We start from the raw sequence: 23933 nt of genomic DNA on the forward strand, positions 1-23933 counted from the left end.
AGCGATTGCCGCCTGGAGAATTCTGGTTCACCATAAATTGGGCGTCGATTTCGGTTACCACCTTCCTGTAACCCAAGTCAAAAGCTAGCTGGACCCCGTCACAAACAACAAATACCTCCACAGCGAATGCCGAGAGTCTAGCCCCGTACCACAGGGCCTGTGTCCGAATCAGTTTATCCTCATGGTTGTGGACACCAAAACCTGTCCCGTCTTGATGTGTGTATCATCACAGAACTCCTTTACTTTTTTACATATTTAATTTATGCACCTACTTTTGGTATACTTGCATGCTATCTAGGTGTACTAGGTAATTATAAGTGTTCAATTGCTAAAATTTGAATTGTCTATTCATCTACTCTGGATGTAACGTTGGGTCTTTTAAAATGGTTCATGCTGTCTTACACCCATTGTAGTTCATCTAAAAAAGCAGTAGGGCATAGTGAAGGAATGAGGGGTGAGGAAAGGAGCCGGCAACTTGTGCCTATTTCTTCGCATGAGCTTAGAGGGGAAAAATGAATACTCGCATGGAGGAAAGTGTAGCAGTTGTTAGAAATAGGTCCGCGATGCAAATCCGCTTATGCACCCAACTATTTGCAGAGAAAATTTATTTACTGTTATTTTTTCCCAAAAGTTTAAATTTGATCGTTTTAAGTCAAGATACGGCCTAGGATAGTCGTTGAACTTGAAATAATTATAGGCCGTTGCTATACACATGATGTCATGCGCATCATTTATGGACGATGTTGCTAATCAAACCGTTGGTGGACGCCGTGAGATTTTGCATCGTTCCTAAATTGGTGAGGCATGTCACGCGCAAAGTAGTTTCAAACACATGTATATTTACAATTGTGAGACTTTGTGACTTTAAGGTAATGGATTCGGTAGGGAACTGAGTAGTCAAGAAATAGTGGTCAGAGTTCGGCCTGGTTGAGCCGAACCAGAACCATTCCCCACCCGCACAACCCAGCTAACGGCCACCATGGCAGCACCGCCGCCGCCGCCGCCGGAGCTCCCGGACGACATCGTCGAAGAGATCCTCCTCCGCCTCCCGCTCGACGACCCAGGCTGCCTCTTCCGCGCCTCCCTCGTCTGCAAGGCCTGGAGGACCGCCGTCTCCCATCCCCACTTCCGCCGCCGCTTCATCGGCCTCCACCGCCACCGGGCACCCCCCGTGCTCGGCTTCCTCCACGACTGGGAAGACGAGCGCATCCCTGACTTCGTACCCATCACAGCCTCGCCCTTCTCCCTCGCCGCTCCTGACCGCCGGTTCTGGCGCCCCCTCGACTGCCGCCACGGCCGCGCCCTCTTCCTCTCCGACTGCCGCCAGGAAACTCAGGAACTCCTCCTGTGGGAGCCAATCACCGGTGCCCATCAGCGCATACCGGTGCCCTCGGCGTTCAGGTGCCGGTGGCCGACCGCAGCCGTGTTCTGCACAGCCGACGGGTGCGAGCACTGCGACTGCCTGGGGGCCCCCTTCGGCGTGGTCTTCGTCTTCACCGTCGATTTCTCGGCTGACGCAGACGTTGTCACATCGGCGTTCTTGTATTCGTCGGAGATTGGCACTTGGGGTACCATTCCAGCGTGCTGGTTGGGAGGTCTCTGCTCTACTTCCTGTCCGATGGTGGGATGATCCTGGAGTACAATTTGGACAGTGGTGAACTGGCTGCGTTCCGCCCACCACCAGACGGTTACAGCAGTGACAACGAAAGATTTAACCTCATGCTGGCGGAGGACGGTGGGCTGGGGGTTGCCGAAGCCATTGATCTGCAGCTCATATTGTGGAAAAGGGAGGCGAGTGACGGCACTGATGCACGGTGGGTGCTGAGCCGGATTGTCGACCTGTTTGATTTTCTCCCAATTGTTGTCGATTCAAAAAGTCTTTCTCCAGTGTTGGGCTTTGCTGAGGGAGTAAATGCTATTTTCGTGTCAACTGTGTATAGTCTCTTCATGATCGAGCTAAAGTCGGAGCAGGGGAAAAACGTGTGTGCTAGTCATGGCTTCTGTAACTTGATTCCAGTTGTCAGCTTCTACACTCCACATTTTAGGCTCCAAGTGCCCGGCGGTGAACACCACGGCCCAGCGCCGTGGCTGAACCCTACTGAGGAGGGGTGGTCAGCAAGGGGTTTGGGAGGAGAAATCAGTAGAATGGGCGCAGGTGCTGTTTGATAAGGGGTGCAAGGCTATCAACGAGAAGGACTTTGCCAACGCGGCAGGCTGCTTCAGACATGCTCTCAAGATCAGGTTTGGGTTCTACTCCCAAACTCCACTTGTTCTCCTAGCTAGGCATGCTGATGTAGCGTAACTTATGGATAGTTTGCCGGAACGAAAACTTCCAGTTAGTTCATTGTTCTTTTCATGTGCATACACCATTAGGAAAAGGCCTACAATGGCGCACCGGTTTTGCCTACTAATGGCGCACTACCGGTGTGCCATTAGTATCACGCCACTAGTATTTTTTACTAATGGTGCGCCATTAGTATCTGATGTACTAATGGTGCACCACGCAGTGCGCCATTAGTTTTGCCCATAGTGTGCCACTAGTGTCTGCTATACTAATGGCGCACCACATGGTAGTGCGTAACAATTTTTTTATTTTTTATTTCTTAATGTCAGGTCACTATTTCACATATGAGAAATCCAACACATATATATACAACAAGCATCCATATAACAATCATAGCCAGCACACAAGTTCCATCATATATACATACATAGCCAACACATAGTTCCATCGTTACATATTACAAAAGTTTCACATTGTTCATCCAACACCGTTATCCATCAATTCACAAAAGTTTCACATTGATACAAAATAAAAACACAAATGAAAAAGAAGCACTCCATTCATGCAAGCTTCCGTGAATTAAATCAAATCTGCAAAATGATAAACAAGTTAGAAGAAGAAGAAGAAGAATACTAGAAGAAGAAGAACATTAGAAGAAGAATAAGAAGAATTTTGGAGCTAACCTATAGAAAACTAAGCATATAAGCTCCAAGTTAGCATATTAGAGCCAACTTAGGTAAAATGAAGCTAACCTATGTCATTTTGGAAAAGAAGAAGAATAAGAAGAAGACTATAAGCTTATTATGTAAACTTGATCATTTTGTGCTAACATAAGTTATTTTGGAGCTAACCTATAGGAAACTAAGCATATAAGCTCTAAGTTAGTATATTAGAGCCAACTTAGGTAAAATGAAGCTAACCTATGTCATTTTGGAAAAGAAGAAGAATAAGAAAAGGACTATAAGCTTATTATGTAAACTTGATCATTTTGTGCTAACATAAGTTATTTTGGAGCTAACCTATAGGAAACTAAGCATATAATTAAGCTCTAAGTTAGCATATTAGAGCCAACTTAGGTAAAATGAAGCTAATCTATAGGAAACTAAGCATATTAGAGATAGCATAGGTAACTAAGTATATATATATATATATATATATATATATATATATATATATATATATATATATATATCATTTTGGAGATCTGACATACCTAACAAAGTTTAGTTCTCATGCATTGTTCTTCTCCTTCTCCTTCTCCTTCCTCAGCCTGATGCGCCAAGAGCGGCGAGGCGGTGGAGCAGTGGAGGCAGTGGGATGTAGTCTTCTACCACAATTGGCGTGGTCATGTCGCCCAGCTGTGGGATCGCCGACGCCACCACCGGTGCGTGGTCATTGTCAGGCACCACCACCATCGCGAGGCCACCTTCAGGCACGATCATCGCTAGGTCATCCTCAGCCACCTCCATCTCTTGCCCATGGTCAGCCACCACCATCTCTTGCCCATGGTCAGCCACCACCATCTCTTGCCCTTGGTCAGCCACCACCAGCGCTAGGTCATCCTCAGCCTGATGCCCATCGTCATCCTGCAGCTCCTCATCCCCACTCTGCTCCTCTTCTCCCGCACTCCAGTCTGGATCATCCTTCTTGTTGTCTATGCTGCTGCCAGGATCGCTGCTGCTTTCGCTACAACCAGAATCGCTGCTGCTTTCGCTACAGCCAGAATCGCTGCTGCCAGTGTCGCTGCTGCTGCTCCCATTACCTGTCTAAAATGCAACAATGACCGTTAACAATCGATGTGAGACAAAGCCAAATGTAGAGGAGTAAGAAGAGGCGGAACGTACCGGCATCATCATCATCATCAGCGTAGCGCATGCGACACATAGTCGTGTTGAACACCTTCACGATGAGCATGGTGGCGTCGGCGTCGTACCTGAAGAGAAGGAAGTATCCCAGCCGTAGGTTGTAGGCACGGTAGAACTTCTCCCACCCACGAGACAAGTACATGTGGTCCTCCTTGATCACCAACTCCACATCCCACTGCCTGCGAAACCCGCTGCCGGCCTGTCGCAGCTTCACATTATTTGGCGGATCTTCACCCATCAACATGTTCATAAAACTGTCAGGCAACCTTTGCAGTTTGGGACAATGAGTGATGTAGCAAACAACAGATATCATAATGAGATGGGTGAAGGAGAGATCTCTCGTTTTATATACCTGCGTCATGGATGATACTGAAGTCTCAAGTATGATAGTGAAGAACTCGGAAGCATCCAACTCGTACTGCGGTGTCGCGGAGCGGCGGTGGCTGCTTCCCGCCATCTCTGATAAGCAGCAGAAGAGACCAATTAGTACCCACAACAGATCATAAAACATGCATGATAACAGGCATTAGTCGCAAGTACCCCATATGTCCTATTTTTAGCAAAGTCATGCTAAAATTCACGGAAAATTTCAGCATGACCTTTGCTGAAAATAGGACATATGGAGTACCCGAATTTGCCGGAACGGAAGTTAATCGACATTCCGGCAAACTCAATGGTCTCTCGGGGGTACCTGCAAAATCATTATCCCAGGTGGACAAGGCAATGTGCTACTTGCTTAAATCTCTGTCCAATATTTACAAGACAAACAACAGGTGGCAAAGCCCAGTGTTAAAAAAAGGCCTCCATCACAACATGGAAAATACGTTGGCCTCTGAAGAGGTGAAACAATATATGCATCTCCAGGCAGTATCATTCAACATTTTGGACAAACCACTACAAGCAATACTGGATCAGATACAAGAAGAATGTGAGAAAATGCATACAGATACTAATAGATTGAGGTGTTTAACTTGTGGTGCTCTCTGTGCTATACAGACTTGTATTCTTGACAAACTAGTACAAGCAATGGTGGATCAGATATAGAAGCAATATGATATAATATAAATAAATGCACCCAATAAAAAAAGTACCCATCAATGAGCCTTGTCAAAATGGATTGTTTGACGCATAAAACCCAACTCAGTGCATAAGCAACCAATGTCCCTTGCCATCATAGAAAAAAGACAGAACCATACAAAGAATTGAACAGTTTATCATAACAGCGGAACACTGATGGTCTGGTATGGCAAGCATGCAAGCTGTAAAGTGACAACACTATAACTGTGAAAAGAGCATAGTCCAGCCAAACATATCACACAAATTCCACTGAAATATAACCTAAGCCACACAAAACAAGTAATGAAACCTCCACCAAGAACAGAGCCATACTATAGCAGCAAGACTGTAGTAAGAAAGAACCAATTCCCAAGTCCCAAAATTAACCTTGAAGTTCGCTTGCTTACAGTAAATTAACCCTGAAGTTCGCTGGCATTTGCTTGTGTGCCCTAATCAAGCAGCCTCTTGATGAAACGCATGGAAGCTGAATGTGCTTCTCATGATTTGGCTTGAGGGAAGTGTTTTACCGAAAAACGACAAGATGCCACATGTTTATTTACACTTTGACACAAATGACACATTTACAGGTGGCCCCAAACCCCACGTGTCAGACAAAGGCGTGTCACTTTGTCAAATTCCTCGTTCTTCACATAACAAAATCAATTAACACTTTGACTCCAAAAAAATCAATTAACCCTTTTTACCTGGCCAAGGAAAAGGCAACTTTGGCCCTTCTTTCCGTTGTTCCAGCACACATCATAGACAGATAGGAGGCGGAGAGCTTTCGCTCTTTGCAGTTTGCACGCACACGGGCTTGACCGATGCTACCAGAAATCGATTAGTCCACACATAATGTGGCCCATTATGCCTCTCCTCTCCCAAATCCCCCCTCAACAGCAACCCTATTTCATCTCACGAACAAAACTTAGGGTTCGCTCGTACGACGCAAACTGGGGGCCAAAACCTAGGATCTGGCAAGCGGATGGGACGAGCGACGAGGTGGTGCGGGAGTAACCTCGCTGGCAGCCGCCGCCGCCTTGAATCGCCGGGCTGGAGGGGGTCCCACAGCGAAAAGGGGGAGCGGGTGGGTGCGGCGAACAGGGAGGGAGCGGGAGAAGAATGCAGAGGGGGTGGGGCGAAGGGAAGCACCTCGCTGCAGGACGCCGCGCGGTCGCCGGCCGGAGTGGCCGCAGTGGTTGAGCAGGCTGCCCCGCTCTCCCTGGCGACGGCGAGGCTGCACTGGGAGCAGTCTCCTCCTCCTCCTCGTCCTCCTCCTGGTCCTCCTCCTCCGGCTCGGGGCGCGGGGGCGTGGGGGCGGCGGCATGGGGGAGCTGCAGTGGTGAGGGGCGTGGGGGGCGGCGGCGCGGGGGAGCTGCAGTGGTGGGGGGCGCGGGGGCGCGGGGGCGGCGGGGGTGGATTCCGGCGGGGGTCGGGGCGGCGGCGGCAGGGGACGGAGGGGACGGATGGGGCGTGCAGGCGCGGCGGCGGCGTACGGTTGGGGAGGAAGGGAGGGAGGGGAATAGGTGGAGTGGGGGGGGGGAAGCTTACTAATGGCGCACCCAGCGCGGTGCGCCATTAGTAGTTTTGCAAAAAAAAAAGAATAAAAAAAATTCAGTACTGGCGCACTCCTTGTCTGGTGCGCCATTACTAGTTAGAACTAGTAATGGCGCACTTCGGTCTGATGCGCCATTAGTATGTATGTAAAAATGAAAAAAAAATTATAACTAGTGGCGCACCTTTTGTGTGGTGCACCATTAGTGTCTTCCACACTAATGGCGCATCACCAACTGGTGCGCCATTAGTATATAGTAGTGGCGCACTACTTCCCTGGTGCGCCATTAGTGTCAATCCTATCTATAGCCCTTTTCCTAGTAGTGATAGTGGCATGTTCTATGACAATGTGGTTACCGAGTGTGTGGTGTTTTAGTTTCATGTGTTTGACAGTTAGCGTGAAGGTGTGGGTGTTGGTATTTGATGGTTTAGTGAGTCCAGTTAGCCAATATGACCTGATAACAACACCTGGGAGTACAGCATATTTTTTTGTGATGTCTGCAATGCAGTGAGAATTAAATCAAAGTCCAAGTGCTTGAGGGATAGGTGTTATCCTATTTGATCGCTGTGCAGTTCATTTATATGGTTCCTCTTCCTCAGATTTGTACTTCATAATCTATGAAAGCAATAGTAACTATAAAAGACAGTCGACAGAACATAGTTAACACCTCGTGTCATTAAAATGGTTTTGTTCTACTTCAGATATGTTTATGTTATAACCTTGACGATGATGCTTCAGCAAATTTACACATTGTTGTTGTCATGTAGGGTTCAACATTATGGAGGCCTTGCTCCTGAGTGTGCTAGCACGTTTTACAGTTATGGAGGTGCCTTGTTAGGCAAAGCTCGGGAGGCAACCAATCCTTCAGGTAGTGGTTCAAAGCGTGCACCAAATGAAGAATCAATCACACCCACAACAAGCAAAGATGATACACTGAAAGACATTATTATCCTTTTTTAATCTATATATAACACAACTGGTTGCAATAAGTTGTCATCGTCTGTTCATGCCTAATGAAGAGTATACCTGATAAACTTCTAATCCATACTTTCCCAATGCTAATGCAAAGTACTAATAGTTTGGGACTTGAAATGTTTTTACTAATAATATATGATCATAGTATACTAAGTAAGTTGCATCTTGTATGCATTCGTATGCATCTCATTGCTGTTTGTTTCTTCTTGGGCTGTGTGCATCCTCGATTCAGAGGCCGGGAATAATAAAATTCATACATTTTTCAAAGAAAAAAATATTCTTCTTTCAATTGTAAGTGCTGATAGAGTTGTTGGTTAGGGGCAAATTTGCATGGCAAAGATCAGAATGATGGGAACATGACAGGCGATGGAGATGATTCTGATTTGGATTTGGCCTGGAAAATGTTGAATACTGCAAGGGTGATAGTTGCCAAGAGTCCAGATAAGACAATGGAGAAGGTTAATATATTGAATTCTCTGGCTGAAATCTCCATGAGAAGAGGTAATCTCAGCTATCTCAGTTACTAGTGTGTTAGACTGGTGAATGGTCATTCAAGGCCTCACATTTCATTTTCACTTTTGTAGAGGACAGACACAGCTCAATCGATTACTACTTCGAAGCTTTAGCGATCTTGGAACATTTGGTTAGGCCTGACCATTTTCGATTTTTCCAGCAGTATCCTTCTTGTGGTGATAATAGTAGTGTCAATCACTCTGGTGTATAAATTAGGATATTAGTGTATGGTTTCAAATAATTTGAGTTAACCCAAATCTTGCACGGGTGCCTTCACCTGCTGAAGTCCACATGTAAGTGTACATTTAGGGAGGAACTGTGATCGCTAGAGAAAAATGTCAGTACATAATGCTGGTCTATTGTAATACTTTGGTCTTTGGGTTTGATTCATCCTTTGTGATTACCTTAATTCAGTTCTAGAAACTACCGCATTTTGGCCTTTGAGTTAGCATCCAAGGTTGGGGATGCAATCCCATATTGTGCAAAGGCTATTTCAGTAGGCAAGTCGCTTATGCATAATCTGATAAATGCCAAGGAAGCTTTGTTATCTGATAAAGGACACTTAGGTAAGTCGACTCTAGAAGATGCGATATCTTACCTTGCTAGAATGTTGCCTCGACTCCAGAAGAAGGTGAACAAACTGAATTTTATTCATGTTACCAATTTGGTTCTGCTCATGAATTTAGTAGCGCTCTATGAACGAAGAACTTTTTCCTTGCTTGTGAGGAACAATAATAGCATCTCTCTTAATTGTTTTGGTTCAGCTTGAAGAACTGAAGCAAGCAATGTCAACCCCAAGTGATAGTATAGATAATATTATGAAGAGGGTGGTCTCAGTGACAAGTCATGAGCAGAATGTTAACAATACTATGGCAAGAACTGCATCTTTGACTTCTTCACAGATGGCGGGATCAAGCAACAGCTTCCATTCATCAACTATGTCTACGGCAGCCGCCAGAGGAAGCACTGGAAGTAGCGTAACTGACTTTGAGATTGTTGGCAGAGACATGAAACGAGCTAATGACAAGAAGAGACTTGCAGCAGATAATTCACCATCCGTGAATGAAATGTGATGGCAGCTAGATAGAAAGTCTGAAAATGCCAAGATATGCATCGCAGGTCCTAACAAGATATTACCACTCCTGTTCATGTTCCCTCAATGGTGTAGCGAACACGTATCTGCTGAACTGTATACAAGTAGGGAGATGGAAGATATTTGATCTGGTCGCATAATAACCGATGGATCATCAGTGGCTCTCTGCAGTGAGATGCCCATCCATTATTTTTAGCTGTTTTCCAGTGATACCTTCCCCATCCCATAACCTTTGTATCTCTAATTGCATTGTTTGCCGTGCTCCGCAAAACCTTATGCTGTTTGCTCTCTACTGCGATGGCAGAGTCGTATTTGAGAAACCATTTTGGACGTTCTTTGCTGTGTAAAATGTCCTCCTTAAGCAAAACTCTTTTTGATTAATTATGTTTTGCCTTCCTTGATTGATTAGCTAGAGAAGTTGTACAAATATCTCAGTCTGCTGCTAATGTGCATCAGTAAATGCTGTTGAAGTTTGCAATTTTTGTGCATTTGTTCCAAGTCATTTATTGTCTACATGTTGCATCGGTTGCAATGAAACAATTAGTATAACAACTAATTTTTTGCTAATTCTGAGAGGCAGGCTACTAGTGACAATTAGTATTTTTCTTTCCAAATGAAAATTAATCTATACATCTCTGTTGGAACATAGCAATTAGTTTACAGATTACAAATTTACATTGTGGCAAGCGAGCTCAGATCTCTCAACATCAATTGGCAGACTGAGCAAACAAATGCACAACAAAACTATAATGAAGTAAGGTGATGGGGGCGGCCATGGAATGCATAAGCATAAACAAGTGAAATCTAGCGAGAAGGCACACTACACCGTGGAAGACCAATCCGGCCATCTAATTATTAAGATTAGTTTCTACTCCCTCCGTCCCATAATATAAGAGCATTTTTATTATGAGACGGAGGAAGTATAAAATATAAACCTGGATAGTGGTAATATTGTGTCTCCACTGCAATGCAATTGGCATCCAGTAATGAATGGACAATTTTTTTAAACACAAGTCTGCCATCGATGATTCCGTGATAGAAAAACTTGGTCAATAACAACATGGTTGAAGATTTGTGAAATTGGCTCTCTGGACTTTCAGACGCTTCACATAATAAATCTAATAATAAGAATTTGAAAAGAGGGAAGGCTCGCGGAGGACATGTAAATATCTCTCTATGATGTCCAAAATCAATTTCCTGTTAAGAGTGTTCCTCCAAAATTCATATGGACGGAGTGATTCCGTTGGAATCTCAGATGATCTCTAAAACTCAATCTACAAAGGAAAACTTATGCAAATTGAAAACTTCTCTCTCAAAATAAAATAAAATTCAGTTCCAAAGCAATCCGAAACCAATCTGGCCGCGCGACTTGAAGTCAAAAAAAAAAAAACCAGAAAAAGAAAACTGCTCAGCCTGGTTGGGCTGGGGCGCTGGGCCCAACCACTTCCTTCCGATCCCCACCCACACACCCACCATGGCCGCTCCGCCTCGCCGCCGCGTCTTGCCGCCGCCGCTCCCAGACCTAGCAACCACCTCGCCGCCGGCGCTCCCCAACGAGCTCATCAAAGAGATCCTCCTTCGCCTCCCGCCCGACGACCCGGCCTGCCTCCTCCGCGCCTCCCTCGTCTGCAAGGCCTGGAGCGGCATCGTCTCCCACCCCGCCTTCCGCCGCCGCCTCCACGAGCTCCACCGCGCACCCCCGGTGCTCGGCTTCCTCCACGACTGGGATGACGACCGCATCCCCCACTTCGTCTCCACCACCGCCTCCTCCTTCTCCCTCGCCGCTCCGGATCGCCGCTTCTGGCGGGCCCTCGACTGCCGCCACGGCCGCGCCGTCTTCCTCTCTGTTGGAACGGGTCTACAGGCCCATGCACGTCGCCAACTAACCACGACGGGCATGCCTTGCATGCCTCTTCCTAGCATCTAGGGCTGTCTAGTTAGTCTGTTAGTTGGTTAGAGATATGCGTGTGTACGTTGGACCCTGTATATATCTTGAGCAACAGATCAATACAAGCAAGTGTTCGATCCCAAACCTCCTGTTTAGTCTCTACATGGTATCAGATACTTCCACGATCTTCTTCCTCGCTTCCGCTCATCGATGGATCTCTCTGACCTCTCCTCCGCCGGCTCCGGCCCCGGCATAAACCCCTTCGGCGAGCCATCCTCCGCCGGCCCCTCCGTGCCTCTCCACCTCATCCTCTCTCTCAACATCGCCTCAGCCATGCCCGTCACTCTAGAGCTGCACCCCTCGAACTACACCACCTGGAGCTCCTTCCTTCATGCCCTTCTCATGTCCTACAATATTCAGGACCATGTCAATGGCACCGTCGACGCCCGGAACCGGCTCACCGACGCCGTCTGGACGCAGATCGACTGGTGTATCATCCGGTGGCTTCTCGGCTCCATCTCCGGCCAAGTTCGGGGCACGGTCAACCACCGGAACCCCACGGCGTACACGCTCTGGACGGCGATCCGGCAGCTCTTCCTCTCCAACCGGAATCAGCAGGGTATTCTCGCACTAGAGGAGTTCCACGGCCTGCATCAAAACGACCTCTCCATCACGGATTACTTCACCCGCCTCCAGACGCTCGCCGACACGCTCTTCGACTGCGGCATGCCGGTGACCAACCGCGGCCTCGTCTCCAACATGCTCCGCGGGCTCTCCAACAAGTTCGCCCACGCCATCTCTACGATGACGTACGACGACAGCAAGCTGCCGACGTTCCTGCAGGCGCGGACTTACCTCCTCCAGGAAGAGCGCCGTATCGATCATGCGGCGTCCCATGAGTCGGCCACGGCTCTCTACGCCGGCCGCCGTATGCCTCCTCCAATCTCCACGCCCAGCCCAGCTCCTCCGCCTCCCGTCCCCCCTCCGTCCAGTGGCACCGGCGGCCACGGCGGGCAAGGCGGCAACGGCGGGCAGGGCGGCAACGGCGGGCAGGGCGGCAACGGCGGGCAGGGCGGCAACGGCATCCAGGGCGGCGGACAGCGCGGCCGCAAGCGCCGCAAAGGCGGCAACGGTGGTGGCCATGGAGGATCCGGCGGGGCTCCACCGCCGCAAGGCGCGCCCTCCCCCTCGGCGTATATGCAGCGTCCACCCGCTTACAGCGGCGCCGGCATCAACCCGTGGACCGGCATGTTTCAGGCATGGCCTATGATGGCGCGGCCCCCAAGCGCCGGTCTGCTCGGACCTCGTCCTCCGATGGGGCTCACCGCGACTGCCTATGGCGGCGGCCTGCCCGCCGTGCCTCCTCCGTCGACCGCTGCACCACCTCCATGGGACACCAGCGCGTTGCAGGCCGCCCTCCTCGCCATGTAGCAGCAGCCCTATGCTGGCGGTGGCGACTGGATCCTCGACACCGGGGCGTCGTCGCACATGGCAGCAAACCCTGGTATGATCTCGGATGTCAAGCCCTCCTCCTCCCCCTCACATATACTCATCGGAAACGGTGCTCCCCTTCCCATCACCCATACTGGCTCCTCGTCCATCGCCACTACCTCTAATCCTCTCTCTCTTAGCCACATTCTCATCTCCCCTTCTCTTGTTAAGAATTTGATCTCTGTTCGTGCTCTTACACGTGAAAACTTTGTCTCTGTGACGTTTGACCCCTTTGGTTTCTCTGTTAAGGACCTTCGCACTGGGACGGTGGTGCTCCGATGTAATAGCAGCGGCGATCTTTATCCTCTCCACTCGGCTGCAGCTGCTTCTCCCACTGCCTTTGTTGCCATCAGTGCCGATCTATGGCACGAAAGGCTTGGCCATCCTGGACGTGCTGCATTATCACATGTTTTAGACAGTTTTGATTTCCATTGTAATAAAGCTACCTCTCATACTTGCCATGCATGTCAGCTTGCCAAACATGTACGCTTGCCCTTTAGTGAATCATTTACCATTGCCCCGTTTCCCTTTCATACAATACATTGTGATGTTTGGACATCGCCGGTTCTTAGCAACTCTGGCTTCCAATACTTTCTGGTTGTTCTTGATGATTGCACTCACTTTGCATGGACGTTTCCTCTCCGACGCAAGTCTGATGTATTTGAAGTGTTGATCACGTTTCATGCATACGTCGCCACACAATTCCAACGACCTATTCTCACCATTCATACCGATAATGGCCGTGAATTTAATAACAAGGCGTTTCGTAATTTTCTCGCTAATCACGGCATTGTCTTCCATCTCACTTGCCCCTACACATCTCAACAGAATGGTCGTGCCGAGCGGATCATACGGACTTTAACTGAAGGCCTTCGCAGTCTCCTGTTTCATTCCTCTATGCCCACGAAATTTTGGCCAGACGCCCTAGCCACCACGACCTACCTCTTAAACCTACGTCCATGCCGGCCACGTCAACACATCACGCCATTTGAGCTCCTATACGGCAAGACCCCCTCCTACTCCCACCTTCGTGTGTTTGGCAGCCTCTGTTATCCTAACACTACAGCTACAGCCCCCAACAAGCTTTCCCCTCGCTCACGTGCATGTGTGTTCCTGGGCTACCCTCCCGACCATGCTGGATACAAGTGCTTTGATCCACATACCGGCCGGATAATCATCTCCCGTCACGTCTTCTTCGACGAACGCCAGTTTCCGTTTGCGCAGGTCTTGCCGTCTACCCCGACCTCGGCGCGCGTCATCACATGAGATCCGTCGCCGCCGCTGCTACTTCCCGAGGCTCAGGCTCGACACTGCCACGAGCCACCCTCGATGGTGCCTCCCGGGCACGGCAGCTCGGCTGCCACCGCAGCGGGCTCATCTGCCTCCGCTACGGTGCCTGGCTCGCCCGGATCGGCTTCTGCTGCCTCGGCCGCGCGTTCGGCAGCTACTTCGCTCGACACCACTCTGGCTGCTACGTCGCCCGGATCGGCTTCTGCTGCCACGGCCGCGCGTTCGGCAGCTACTTCGCTCGACACCACTCTGGCTGCTACGTCGCCCGGATCGGCTTCTGCTGCCACGGCCGCGCGTTCTGCTGCCTCGGCCGCGCGTTCGGCCGGCACGGTAGCTACTTCGCTCGACACCACTCCGGCTGCTACATCGGCCGGATCGGCTACCACGGCAGACGGTTCTCACGCATCCACCGCTGCTCCGTCTACCGCGGGCGCGCCTTCTCCGACCAGTACCGGCTGCTCCTCTGCGGCGGCCGCCGGTGGCTCCACATCGACACCGCCACCCGTCCGCGCACATCCGATGCTGACCCGCGCTCGCGCGGGCATCTCTCGCCGCAACACGCAGTACGACAACGACTACATCCTCACCGCCTCTGTGGCTTCCCCATCGCCTGTTCCCACGTCCGTTCGAGCAGCCCTTGCGGATGCTCACTGGCGCCAGGCCATGCAGGAAGAGTATGACGCTCTCCGTGCCAACGCGACCTGGACCTTGGTTCCTCGTCCGCCCGGCGCCCACGTCATCTCCGGCAAGTGGATTTTTCGCCACAAACTGCATCCCGACGGCACGCTGGATCGGTATAAGGCGCGGTGGGTAGTCCGTGGCTTCACCCAGCGCCATGGCGTCGACTACCACGACACTTTTTCGCCCGTCGTCAAGCCGGCGTCCATCCGCATCGTCTTGCAGCTCGCCGCCTCTCGCAACTGGCCGGTGCATCAGCTCGACGTTAAAAATGCATTTCTTCATGGTGAGCTCGCCGAGCATGTCTATTGTCAGCAGCCTGCAGGGTTCATCGATGCGGCGCGCCCACACGACGTGTGTCTTCTGTCCAAGTCGCTATGGCCTCAAGCAGGCTCCCAGCGCTTGGTTCATGAAGATCACCGCATGTCTTCGGGCCATTGGGTTCGTGGCGACCCGCTCCGATGCCTCGCTCTTCGTTTATCGTCACGGCAACGACCTCGCGTATCTGCTCCTCTACGTCGACGACATCGTCCTCGCGGCCTCGTCAGACGCGCTTCTCCGCCACATCATCGCGCAGCTCACCACTGCCGTCGCGCTCAAGGACTTGGGCGCGCTGCACTTCTTCCTCGGCATACAAGTGCAGTGCACCCCAGGTGGTTTCTTTCTCCACCAACATCAGTACGCTGAGGACCTTCTACACCGCGCCGGCATGACCAACTGTCGTCCGGCCTCGACGCCAGTGGACACAAAGCCTAAGCTATCTGCTTCTGATGGAGATCGAGCTGATGACGCCACCTTTTACCGCAGCATCACTGGTGCCCTGCAGTACCTTACGCTGACGCGTCCGGATCTCACCTATGCTGTCCAGCAGGTGTGTTTGCACATGCACGCTCCCCGGCAGCCTCACTGGTCCATGGTGAAGCGGATACTTCGTTACATACGCGGGACCATCAGTCACGGCATCACCATCAGTTCCTCACCACCTCGCAAGCTTGTTGCATACAGTGACGCCGATTGGGCCGGGTGCCCCGACACTCGTCGCTCCACATCCGGCTACTGCTTGTTCCTTGGCGGCTCACTCATATCATGGTCGTCCAAGAGGCAACCTACCGTCTCTCGGTCCAGTGCGGAGGCGGAGTACCGTGCCGTGGCCAATGCCGTCGCCGAGTGTTGCTGGACACGGCAACTCCTACAGGAACTTCACTCCGGCGTCGACAAAGCTACCGTTGTCTACTGTGACAATGTGTCGGCTGTCTATCTTGCTTAGAACCCAGTACACCACCGCCGGACCAAGCACATCGAACTCGACATCCACTTTGTTCGTGAGAAGGTGGCCCTTGGAGAGTTCCGTGTGCTGCACGTGCCGACCGCATTGCAGTTCGCCGACATCATGACTAAGGGGCTGCCTACCGCCACCTTTAAGGCTTTCAGGTCCAGCCTGTGCGTCACCACCGGCGACACTCCGTCTGCGGGGGAGTGTTGGAACGGGTCTACAGGCCCATGCACGTCGCCAACTAACCACGACCGGCATGCCTTGCATGCCTCTTCCTAGCATCTAGGGCTGTCTAGTTAGTCTGTTAGTTGGTTAGAGATATGCGTGTGTACGTTGGACCCTGTATATATCTTGAGCAACAGATCAATACAAGCAAGTGTTCGATCCCAAACCTCCTGTTTAGTCTCTACACTCTCCGAGGGCCGGGAGGATACCAACGAACTCCTCGTGTGGGAGCCAATCACGGGCACCCAGCAGCGCATACCAGTTCCTGCAGCGTTCGAGATGACGGCTTCGACGGCTTCCTCCACGACTGGGTTGATGTACAGAACCGCGGCCGTGGTGTGCGCAGCGGACGGGTGCGACCACCAAGGCTGCCATGGGGGTCCTTTCTGCGTGCTCCTCGTCTCCACTGCCTCCATCTTGTCCGAGTACGGTCCATTCGACGACTTTGTCACATCCGCGTGCCTCTACTCGTCGGAGACTGGCGCGTGGGGTGAGCTGACCTCGATGCAGGACGAGTTCATGATGGACTTTACATATTTCTCCAGCGTTCTTGTTGGGAGGTCGCTGCTCTACTTCCTCTCCTACCGTGGGCGGATCCTGGAGTACGATTTGGCCACTCATGGCTTGGCTGTGTTGAGCACGCCGCCTCAAAGTATCTGCTGCTCTGAAGGATTTAACGTCATGCTGACGGAGGACGGTGGACTGGCGCTTATCGAAGCCTTGAGTCCGGATCTCAAATTGTGGGAAAGGGAGGCGAGTGAGGGCACAGATGCACAATGGGTACTGAGCCAGGTCATCTCCTTGGACTTTTTGCTCCCTGCTATTGTCGGTCCAAGAGATTCTGTGCTAGTGTTGGGCTTTGCCGAGGGAGCAAACACTATTTTCGTGAACACTCTTCACAATCTATTCATGATCGATCTACAGTCGGAGCAGGTGAAAAAGGTGTGTGATGGTCGTGGCTTCTGTAATTTGATTCCAGTTGTTAGCTTCTACACTCCACATTCTAGGCTCCAAGTGCCCGGGGACGAAAACCACAACCCAGCGCTGCAGCTGAACCTACTGAGTGGTGGTCAGCAGGGGGGATGGGAGGAGAAATCACTAGAGTTGGCACAAGAACTGTTCGATAAGGGATGCAAGGCTATCAAGGAGAAGAACTTCGCCAATGCGGTTGACTGCTTCAGCCACGCCCTCGAGATCAGGTTAGGATTCTATGCCCAGACATGTTGTACCGTACTTATGGATAGTTTGTGGGAAAGAAAACTTCCAGTTAGTTCATTGTTCTTTTCAGACATTTGTAGCTACCTCAGTAGGATTTAAGATGTTCTATGACAATGTGGTTACCAAGTGTGGTGTTTTGGTTTCATGTGTTTGATAATTGATAGTGAGCACGATGGTGTGACTGTTGGTGTTTGAGGGATTAGTGAGTCCAGTTAGCCAATATGACCTCATAACCATGCCTGGGGGTAGGGCCTGCCGGCCTGGCATCTTTTGTTATGATATCTGTACTGCGATGAGCATCAATCAAAGTCCAAGTGCTTGAGGGAAATGTGTCATCCTATTTGATCGTTGTGCAGTTTATTTATGGGACGGATGGAGTACTTCATAATCTGTGCAAGCACTAGTAACTATAAAAGACAGTCGACAGAACATAGTTAGCGCCTTGTGTCATGAAAATGGCACTGTTGTTCTACCTCAGATTATATGCTTATGTTATAACTTAACAATGATGCATTGACAAATTTGCGCCTTGTTATTGTCACATAGGGTTCGACATTATGGAGGACTTGCTCTCGAGTGTGCTAGCACGTTTTCCAGATATGGATGTGCCTTGGTATGCAAAGCTTGGGAGGCGACCAATCCTCCAGCTAATGTTTCAAAGCGCACACCAAATGAAGAATCGATCAAAATTACACATACAACCTCAACCAGCAAAGATGATGCTGGGAACTTAGAGGCCTCTAGTAGCAGTGTTGAGCATGTTCCACCTACGGGGAAAGGTGGGTATGAAGAAGGTATAATTCATATTGCTTTCAGCACTATGGGGACATTTAGCACTGTATTTTGCATTGTTCTCTAGATTTTGCATAGAGTTCTCTTCTATGGAATGGTGTCTTAGAGAAAGCTGCAGGATTGATTAGTTGAGGCCGTAGCTTTAACATGACACTGCTAATGCCCTAGACTGTCATATATACTGGAAGACACTTTTATCCTTGTTTTTTCAGTCTATACACTCCACTGATTGCAATAACTTGTTATCGTCTGTTCATGCCTAATGAAGAGTATATACCTAATAAACTTCTAATCAGTAATTTACCCATGCTAATGCAAAGTAATAATTTGGGACTTGAACTGTTTGCCATTCAGACATATATCTTGAATCCTCATCATCATTGCACGCGAGACCATTTAGTAATTGTTCTTTTGCTAATAGATGTTAAGGTGCAGTTCATAGATCTTGCAGAAAACGCAAATATGCTTTTATTGATCATAAACACGCTTGGTATGGATTGACCATATCTTGAATGTGTGCCTGGTGCCATATGTCAGCTATTTGCCTTCTACATTTATATATTTATTCTGTTTTTCTTGCTTGTACAGTTGGAATGGCAATGCTAGATTAAGTAGGTATTGATCTATGAATCATTGGCTACGTTCTACTAATTTTGCAATTTCCTGCTTATCAAGTGTATTTGTTACTTCATATGATCGCAAAAGATTTTCTTGTTCGTACACTTGAGAGGTCTCTTTATAGCAACCATGTGTTACAAAAGCTAAGAAATGATGTGAATAGTTGGTTTCTTACATTTCCATCAAAGTTCTAACTAGTTGCTTTTAAATGTGCTAACGTATTCTTTGATCGCAATATAGTGATAAAGTTGGATCATTTACGCATCTGTATGCATTTCATTGCTGTTTGTTTCTTCTTGGGCTTTGTGCATCCTTGATTCGGGAGCCTTGACGCAGTGTTAAAGCTGTTGCCTTGTGACATTGAGGTCACGGGTTCAAGTCCTGGAAACAGCCTCTTGCTGAAATGCAAGGAAAGGCTGCGTACAGAAGACCTAAAGTGGCCGGATCCTTCCCCGGACCCTGTGCAAGCGGGAGCTACATGCACTGGGCTGCCCTTTTTTTATGTGGATCCTTGATTCAGAGACCGGGAATAATAAAACTCTTCCATTTTCTAAATGAAAAATGTTAAAATGTTTTTCTTCTTTCAATGGTAAATGCTGATGTAGTCGTTGGTTAGGGGCAAACTTGAATGGGAAAGATCTGAAGGATGAGAACATGACAGGTAATGGAGATGATTCTGATTTGAATCTTGCCTGGAAAATGTTGGATACTGCAAGAGTGATAGTTGCCAAGGGCCCAGAGAATACAATGGAGAAATGCACTATATTTTATGCCCTAGCTGAAGTCGCCATGAAAAGAGGTAATCTCAGTTATCTTAGTAAGTAGTGTGTTAGCCCGGTGAATGGTCACTGGCCTCACAGTTGATATCACCTTTGTAGAGGACTGGGACAACTCAATTGGTTACTACTTCAAAGCTTTAGCCATCTTGGAGCATTTGGTTAGGCCTGACCATATTCGTATTGCGGAACTGTATCCTCTTCATGGTGATAGTGTTGTCAATCACTTATAGCAATATATTTGCAACCCAAGTGCTGTTTCATCCTTCTGGGTTGTATCTCTGGGGTTTCAGGGACACACTTGGTCAGTTTAGCTATAAGTTTAGGTGGCTAAGGGTGTCTGTTCATTTTATTATCCATTTATGATTTTAAATAATATGAGTTGACCCAAATTTCGCACGGGTGCTTTCACTGCTTATATCCACACGTATACAAGAATGTCAGGTAGATAATGCTGGTGTATTGTAACACTTACGTGTTTGAGTTTGATTCTTCCTTTGGTTGATTACCTTAACTCAGTTCCAGAAACTTCCGCATATGTTTGGCCTTTGAGTTAGCATCCAAGGTTGGGGATGCGATCCCATATTGTGTGAAGGCTATTTCACTATGCAAGTCACGTATGCAGAATCTGAAACATGCCAAGGAAGCTTTGCTGGCTGATAAAGAGGTTTGCACATCTGCTGCTGGAGGACGCTCGGGAAAGTTCACTCCAGAAGTGGAGATAGCTTTCCTTTCTAGATTCTTGGCCCGACTCCAGAAGAAGGTGAACCAACTGGATTTTATTCATGTTACCAATTCGGTTTTGCTCATGAATCTAGTGCTTAATGAATGAAGATAACATTTTTCTTTGCTTACAAGGAACAATGACATCCCATAATTGTTCTGATTCAGCTTGAAAAACTGGAGCTAGCAATGTCAGCCCCAAGCTCTTGCACAGATAAGACTATGAAGAGGGCTCTCTCAATGGCGAGTCATGAGCAGAATGTTAGCAGTACTGTGGCAAGAGCTGCATCTTCGACTTCACAGATGGCTGGACCAAACGACAGCTTGCGTTCCCCAACTATGTCTACAGCAGCAACAACAGGAGGCATTGGAAGTGGTGTAACTGACTTCAGGATTGTTAGCACAGGTATGGAACACGGTAATGACAAGCCGATCTCTGACGAACCTTCTCCAAAGCGGTTTGCAGCAGATGATTCACCACTCGTGAATGAAATGTGATAGCAGCTAGATAGAACATCTGGAATTGCAAAGATATGCCTGAAATAATGTCCTACCAAGATGTTACTGCTCCCTGTTCACGTTCCCTCAATAGTCAATACTACTTATCTGTTGAATAACAGTGCGTATACAGGATAGAAGTTTGTGTCATTCAGTATTTGATCTGGTTACTAGATTTTGATCTGATCATCAGTGGCCGTCTGCAGTGAGATAGTCATCCTTCTGTTGTGTATATCCAATCGCATTGTTTGTCGCGCTCCGCAAAACCTTCTGGTGTTTGTACTTTACTGTGATGTTTGATCAGCTAGAGGAGGTGACCTTGTGTACATATCTCAACCTGCTGCTAATGCGCAGCAACTGCTAAACTGATTGAGTCGCTTGCTCAATAGAAAGCGACCAAGATTGGGTCGCTTGGGCATTTTCGTAGATCTGCTTGTAAGTTCTGTCGAAATCTGTACTTTTTCACGGATCTGTTCCAAGTCATGATCTACGTGTTGCAAGATTTCCCCCCTCTGTTTCTTAAGACTAGGATTTTTCTACTCTTGCTAATTTTGAGAGACAAGGCAGTATTATTCTTTCGTCTTTCCAAATGAAATTTGTACACCGCTTCTCGATGATAACAATTATTTTTTCTGAAAAGGAAATTCCCTTACACGGTGCAATGTCTTGTCATCTTAGACATAGTATAATTAATAATGTTGCAAACAAGCTCAGATATCTAACCTTGGCAAAGTGAGCAAAAATGCATTGCAAAACTATGTACAATGAAGGAGAATTACGCGTATTGAATCAGAAAACAAGAATGTTTCAAACAGGCTCAAATCTCTTAACAATGTTTGGCCGTTTACAGATTACAAATTACTACAGTACATTGTTGCAAACGAGCTCAGACATCTAACATTAATTGGAGCAAGCAAATGCAGCTCTCTAACATCTGATAATGAATTAAGCTAATGGGATCCATTACAGGCCCGACAAGATGGTGGGATCCCATTACAGGCCCGACAAGATGGTGGCCATGGATGTAGGTGACGGGGGCCACGGCATCATGCTGCAGATCCGGATCATCTCAGGTGAAAATGCTGGACAAGGCAAGCCGCCGTAGATGGGCTCGTCGGCGGCCGGCTCCTCTGGCTCTGGCTGCGTTCGCTCCTCCATCCGGTGGTGGTGTTCGTCGTCCCCGTCTGCGGTGATGCTCTGTGCGAGCCCGGTGGCTTCCTCCTCAGGCGCGACCACTTGATATAAGCCAGGGAAAGGGAATTCTTGTTCCACAGTGTGGAACAAGTTGCTAGGCAGCGGAGTAGATCCGTCCATCTCTTTCTCTTGCACCTCCGGCTGAGCTGCTGGCGCCATGGCCAGATCACCTCCTGGCCCAGCCATGTCGTTGTCCAAGAAGTTGCCGTCCATCTCTGCAGCTGCTGCTGTGCCTCCAACCCCGTCCGAGTACCAGTCGTCCACGCCTTCCTCGACCACCATGTTGTGCAACAAGTTGTTAGGCGACGGAGCAGCGCCGCCGTACATATCTTGCACTTCCGGCTGAGTTGCCGGCGCCATGGCCAGATCGCCGCCTGGCCCAACCATGTTGCCCAACAAGTTGTCACCTCCGTAGCAGTCCTCTACGCCTTCCCCGGTAGCGTGGCGACGGTAGACGTCGGCGTCCTCTGTTGTCATGGCGGTAGCGGCACCCAGGCTCTCCGCCGGCAGTGGGTGTTGGTCTTGGTCGACCGCCGTAATATCCTTCCTCTTCCTCTTCTTGGAGCTGATTGCTGACACCGCATCCGTCGTCGCCGCCGGCGCCTCCTGCCCGGTGCGATCGGACGGGAGGATCTTGCAGAGCACGAGGTCGCCGCCTCCGTGCTGCTCCGAGATGCCGTACTCATACATGACCCACCCGACCCTCACGTTCTTCTTTTTGCCTGATGACTCGCTCTTCACCATGTAGGAGAAGAGCTGCTTGTAGCCGCCGACGGCGCTTCCTCCCTCCACCGGCTTCGCGCCGCCCTCCGAGTGCCAGTGCTTCCCGACCACGCCCTCGATGGTGCGCGACTTCTTGGCTGCGCCGCCGCGCGCGTTCTTCTTGCGGCGCACGGGGGAGAAGAAGTACCACACCGGCTGCTTGTCGCCTTTGCCGGTGCCAGGAGCCTTTTGGAACGCGCTGGCCAGCTGCTCCGGCTCAGCGGAGTAGACGTCGGCTTCGTGGATGAAGCGGCCGGTGGCGGCAGGGAGGGGCTCGCCGGCGATCTTGCGGCGCAGGTACACGTCGGTGAGCTCCTTGTGCTGCGGGCAGAAGGTGAAGCCTGGTGCGACGTCGAGATCACGGCGAGACGTCGTCATCGATCGTCTCGGTTGGGGTCTCCCGGCGGCGAGCGAGTTCTCGTTGGGATTGTAGAGCTAAGCTAACTACCTACCCCCGGGTACCTGGTGAGGTGAGGTGAGGCCCCCTGCCCCACCTAGGCCCTAGCTATATATACTGGCAATACATATACATGCATGGCACACTGTCAAGCTCGGTTTCCGTTTCCTAAACACCTTCGTTGCTTAACAAACAATTAACAAACAACTTGCTTGACCGCTAAGCAAGTTTTTCAGATGATTATTGCGCGCGGTTACAATTCGAAACACCTCCGGTTTGACATCTACAATAGTTAATTATTGCAGATGCTAATAAGCAATGTAGCTTATCATGCATCTATTATAGCTTATCAAACCGATCAAAAATAGTCCAAACGTAGATGTACTGTAGTCAAACCTCGTGAGGAAGCGTAGACGCATTGTGTGTGGTAGTACACAACGATATGATACTACTTACAGACTAGCGTTTCTCTTTTTTTTTCCCAGAAAGAAAGACCGGGCGATCTTGGGCAGCCGCTAGGGTGTCTCCTCCCGCCGAGGTCTTCTGGCGCCCCCCCCCCTTTGCCGCCGACCTTGATCGTTGGTGGTGTGGGGGGTCGTCGGATCCACGCGTGTGGATTGTTTAGCTTTACGTTTTACTCCTTCGACGTCTTAGTCATGTGGGGGTGCCAGATCTGGAGTTCGATGTTGTGTTTGGGGTGTTTGTTTCGGTCTAATTTGTTCAATGGCAATGGTATCACCTTTGGTGCTCCTCTTCGAGCCTGACATGCATA

General features: G+C 49.4%; 2 protein-coding genes and 1 pseudogene across 2 annotated transcripts; all 3 read left to right on the forward strand.

Annotated features, from left to right (window-relative positions):
- Positions 1–979: 979 nt before the first annotated feature.
- On the forward strand, positions 980–9318 carry LOC123115242 (uncharacterized; annotated as a pseudogene).
- A 1494-nt stretch (positions 9319–10812) lies between these two features.
- LOC123117566 (uncharacterized) lies at positions 10813–19897 on the forward strand. Its single transcript, XM_044538294.1, has 5 exons — positions 10813–11184; positions 16379–17382; positions 17948–18046; positions 19426–19610; positions 19690–19897. Exons 1-5 carry the CDS (start codon positions 10813–10815, stop codon positions 19818–19820), a joined length of 1791 nt encoding a protein of 596 aa, XP_044394229.1. The 3' UTR covers positions 19821–19897.
- An 82-nt stretch (positions 19898–19979) lies between these two features.
- On the forward strand, positions 19980–20900 carry LOC123117565 (uncharacterized). Its single transcript, XM_044538293.1, has 2 exons — positions 19980–20350; positions 20479–20900. Exons 1-2 carry the CDS (start codon positions 20207–20209, stop codon positions 20806–20808), a joined length of 474 nt encoding a protein of 157 aa, XP_044394228.1. The 5' UTR covers positions 19980–20206; the 3' UTR covers positions 20809–20900.
- Positions 20901–23933: the final 3033 nt, after the last annotated feature.

The sequence above is a fragment of the Triticum aestivum genome, chromosome 5B, assembly GCF_018294505.1.
Source record: "Triticum aestivum cultivar Chinese Spring chromosome 5B, IWGSC CS RefSeq v2.1, whole genome shotgun sequence".
In the NCBI taxonomy this organism is placed as follows: domain Eukaryota; kingdom Viridiplantae; phylum Streptophyta; class Magnoliopsida; order Poales; family Poaceae; genus Triticum; species Triticum aestivum.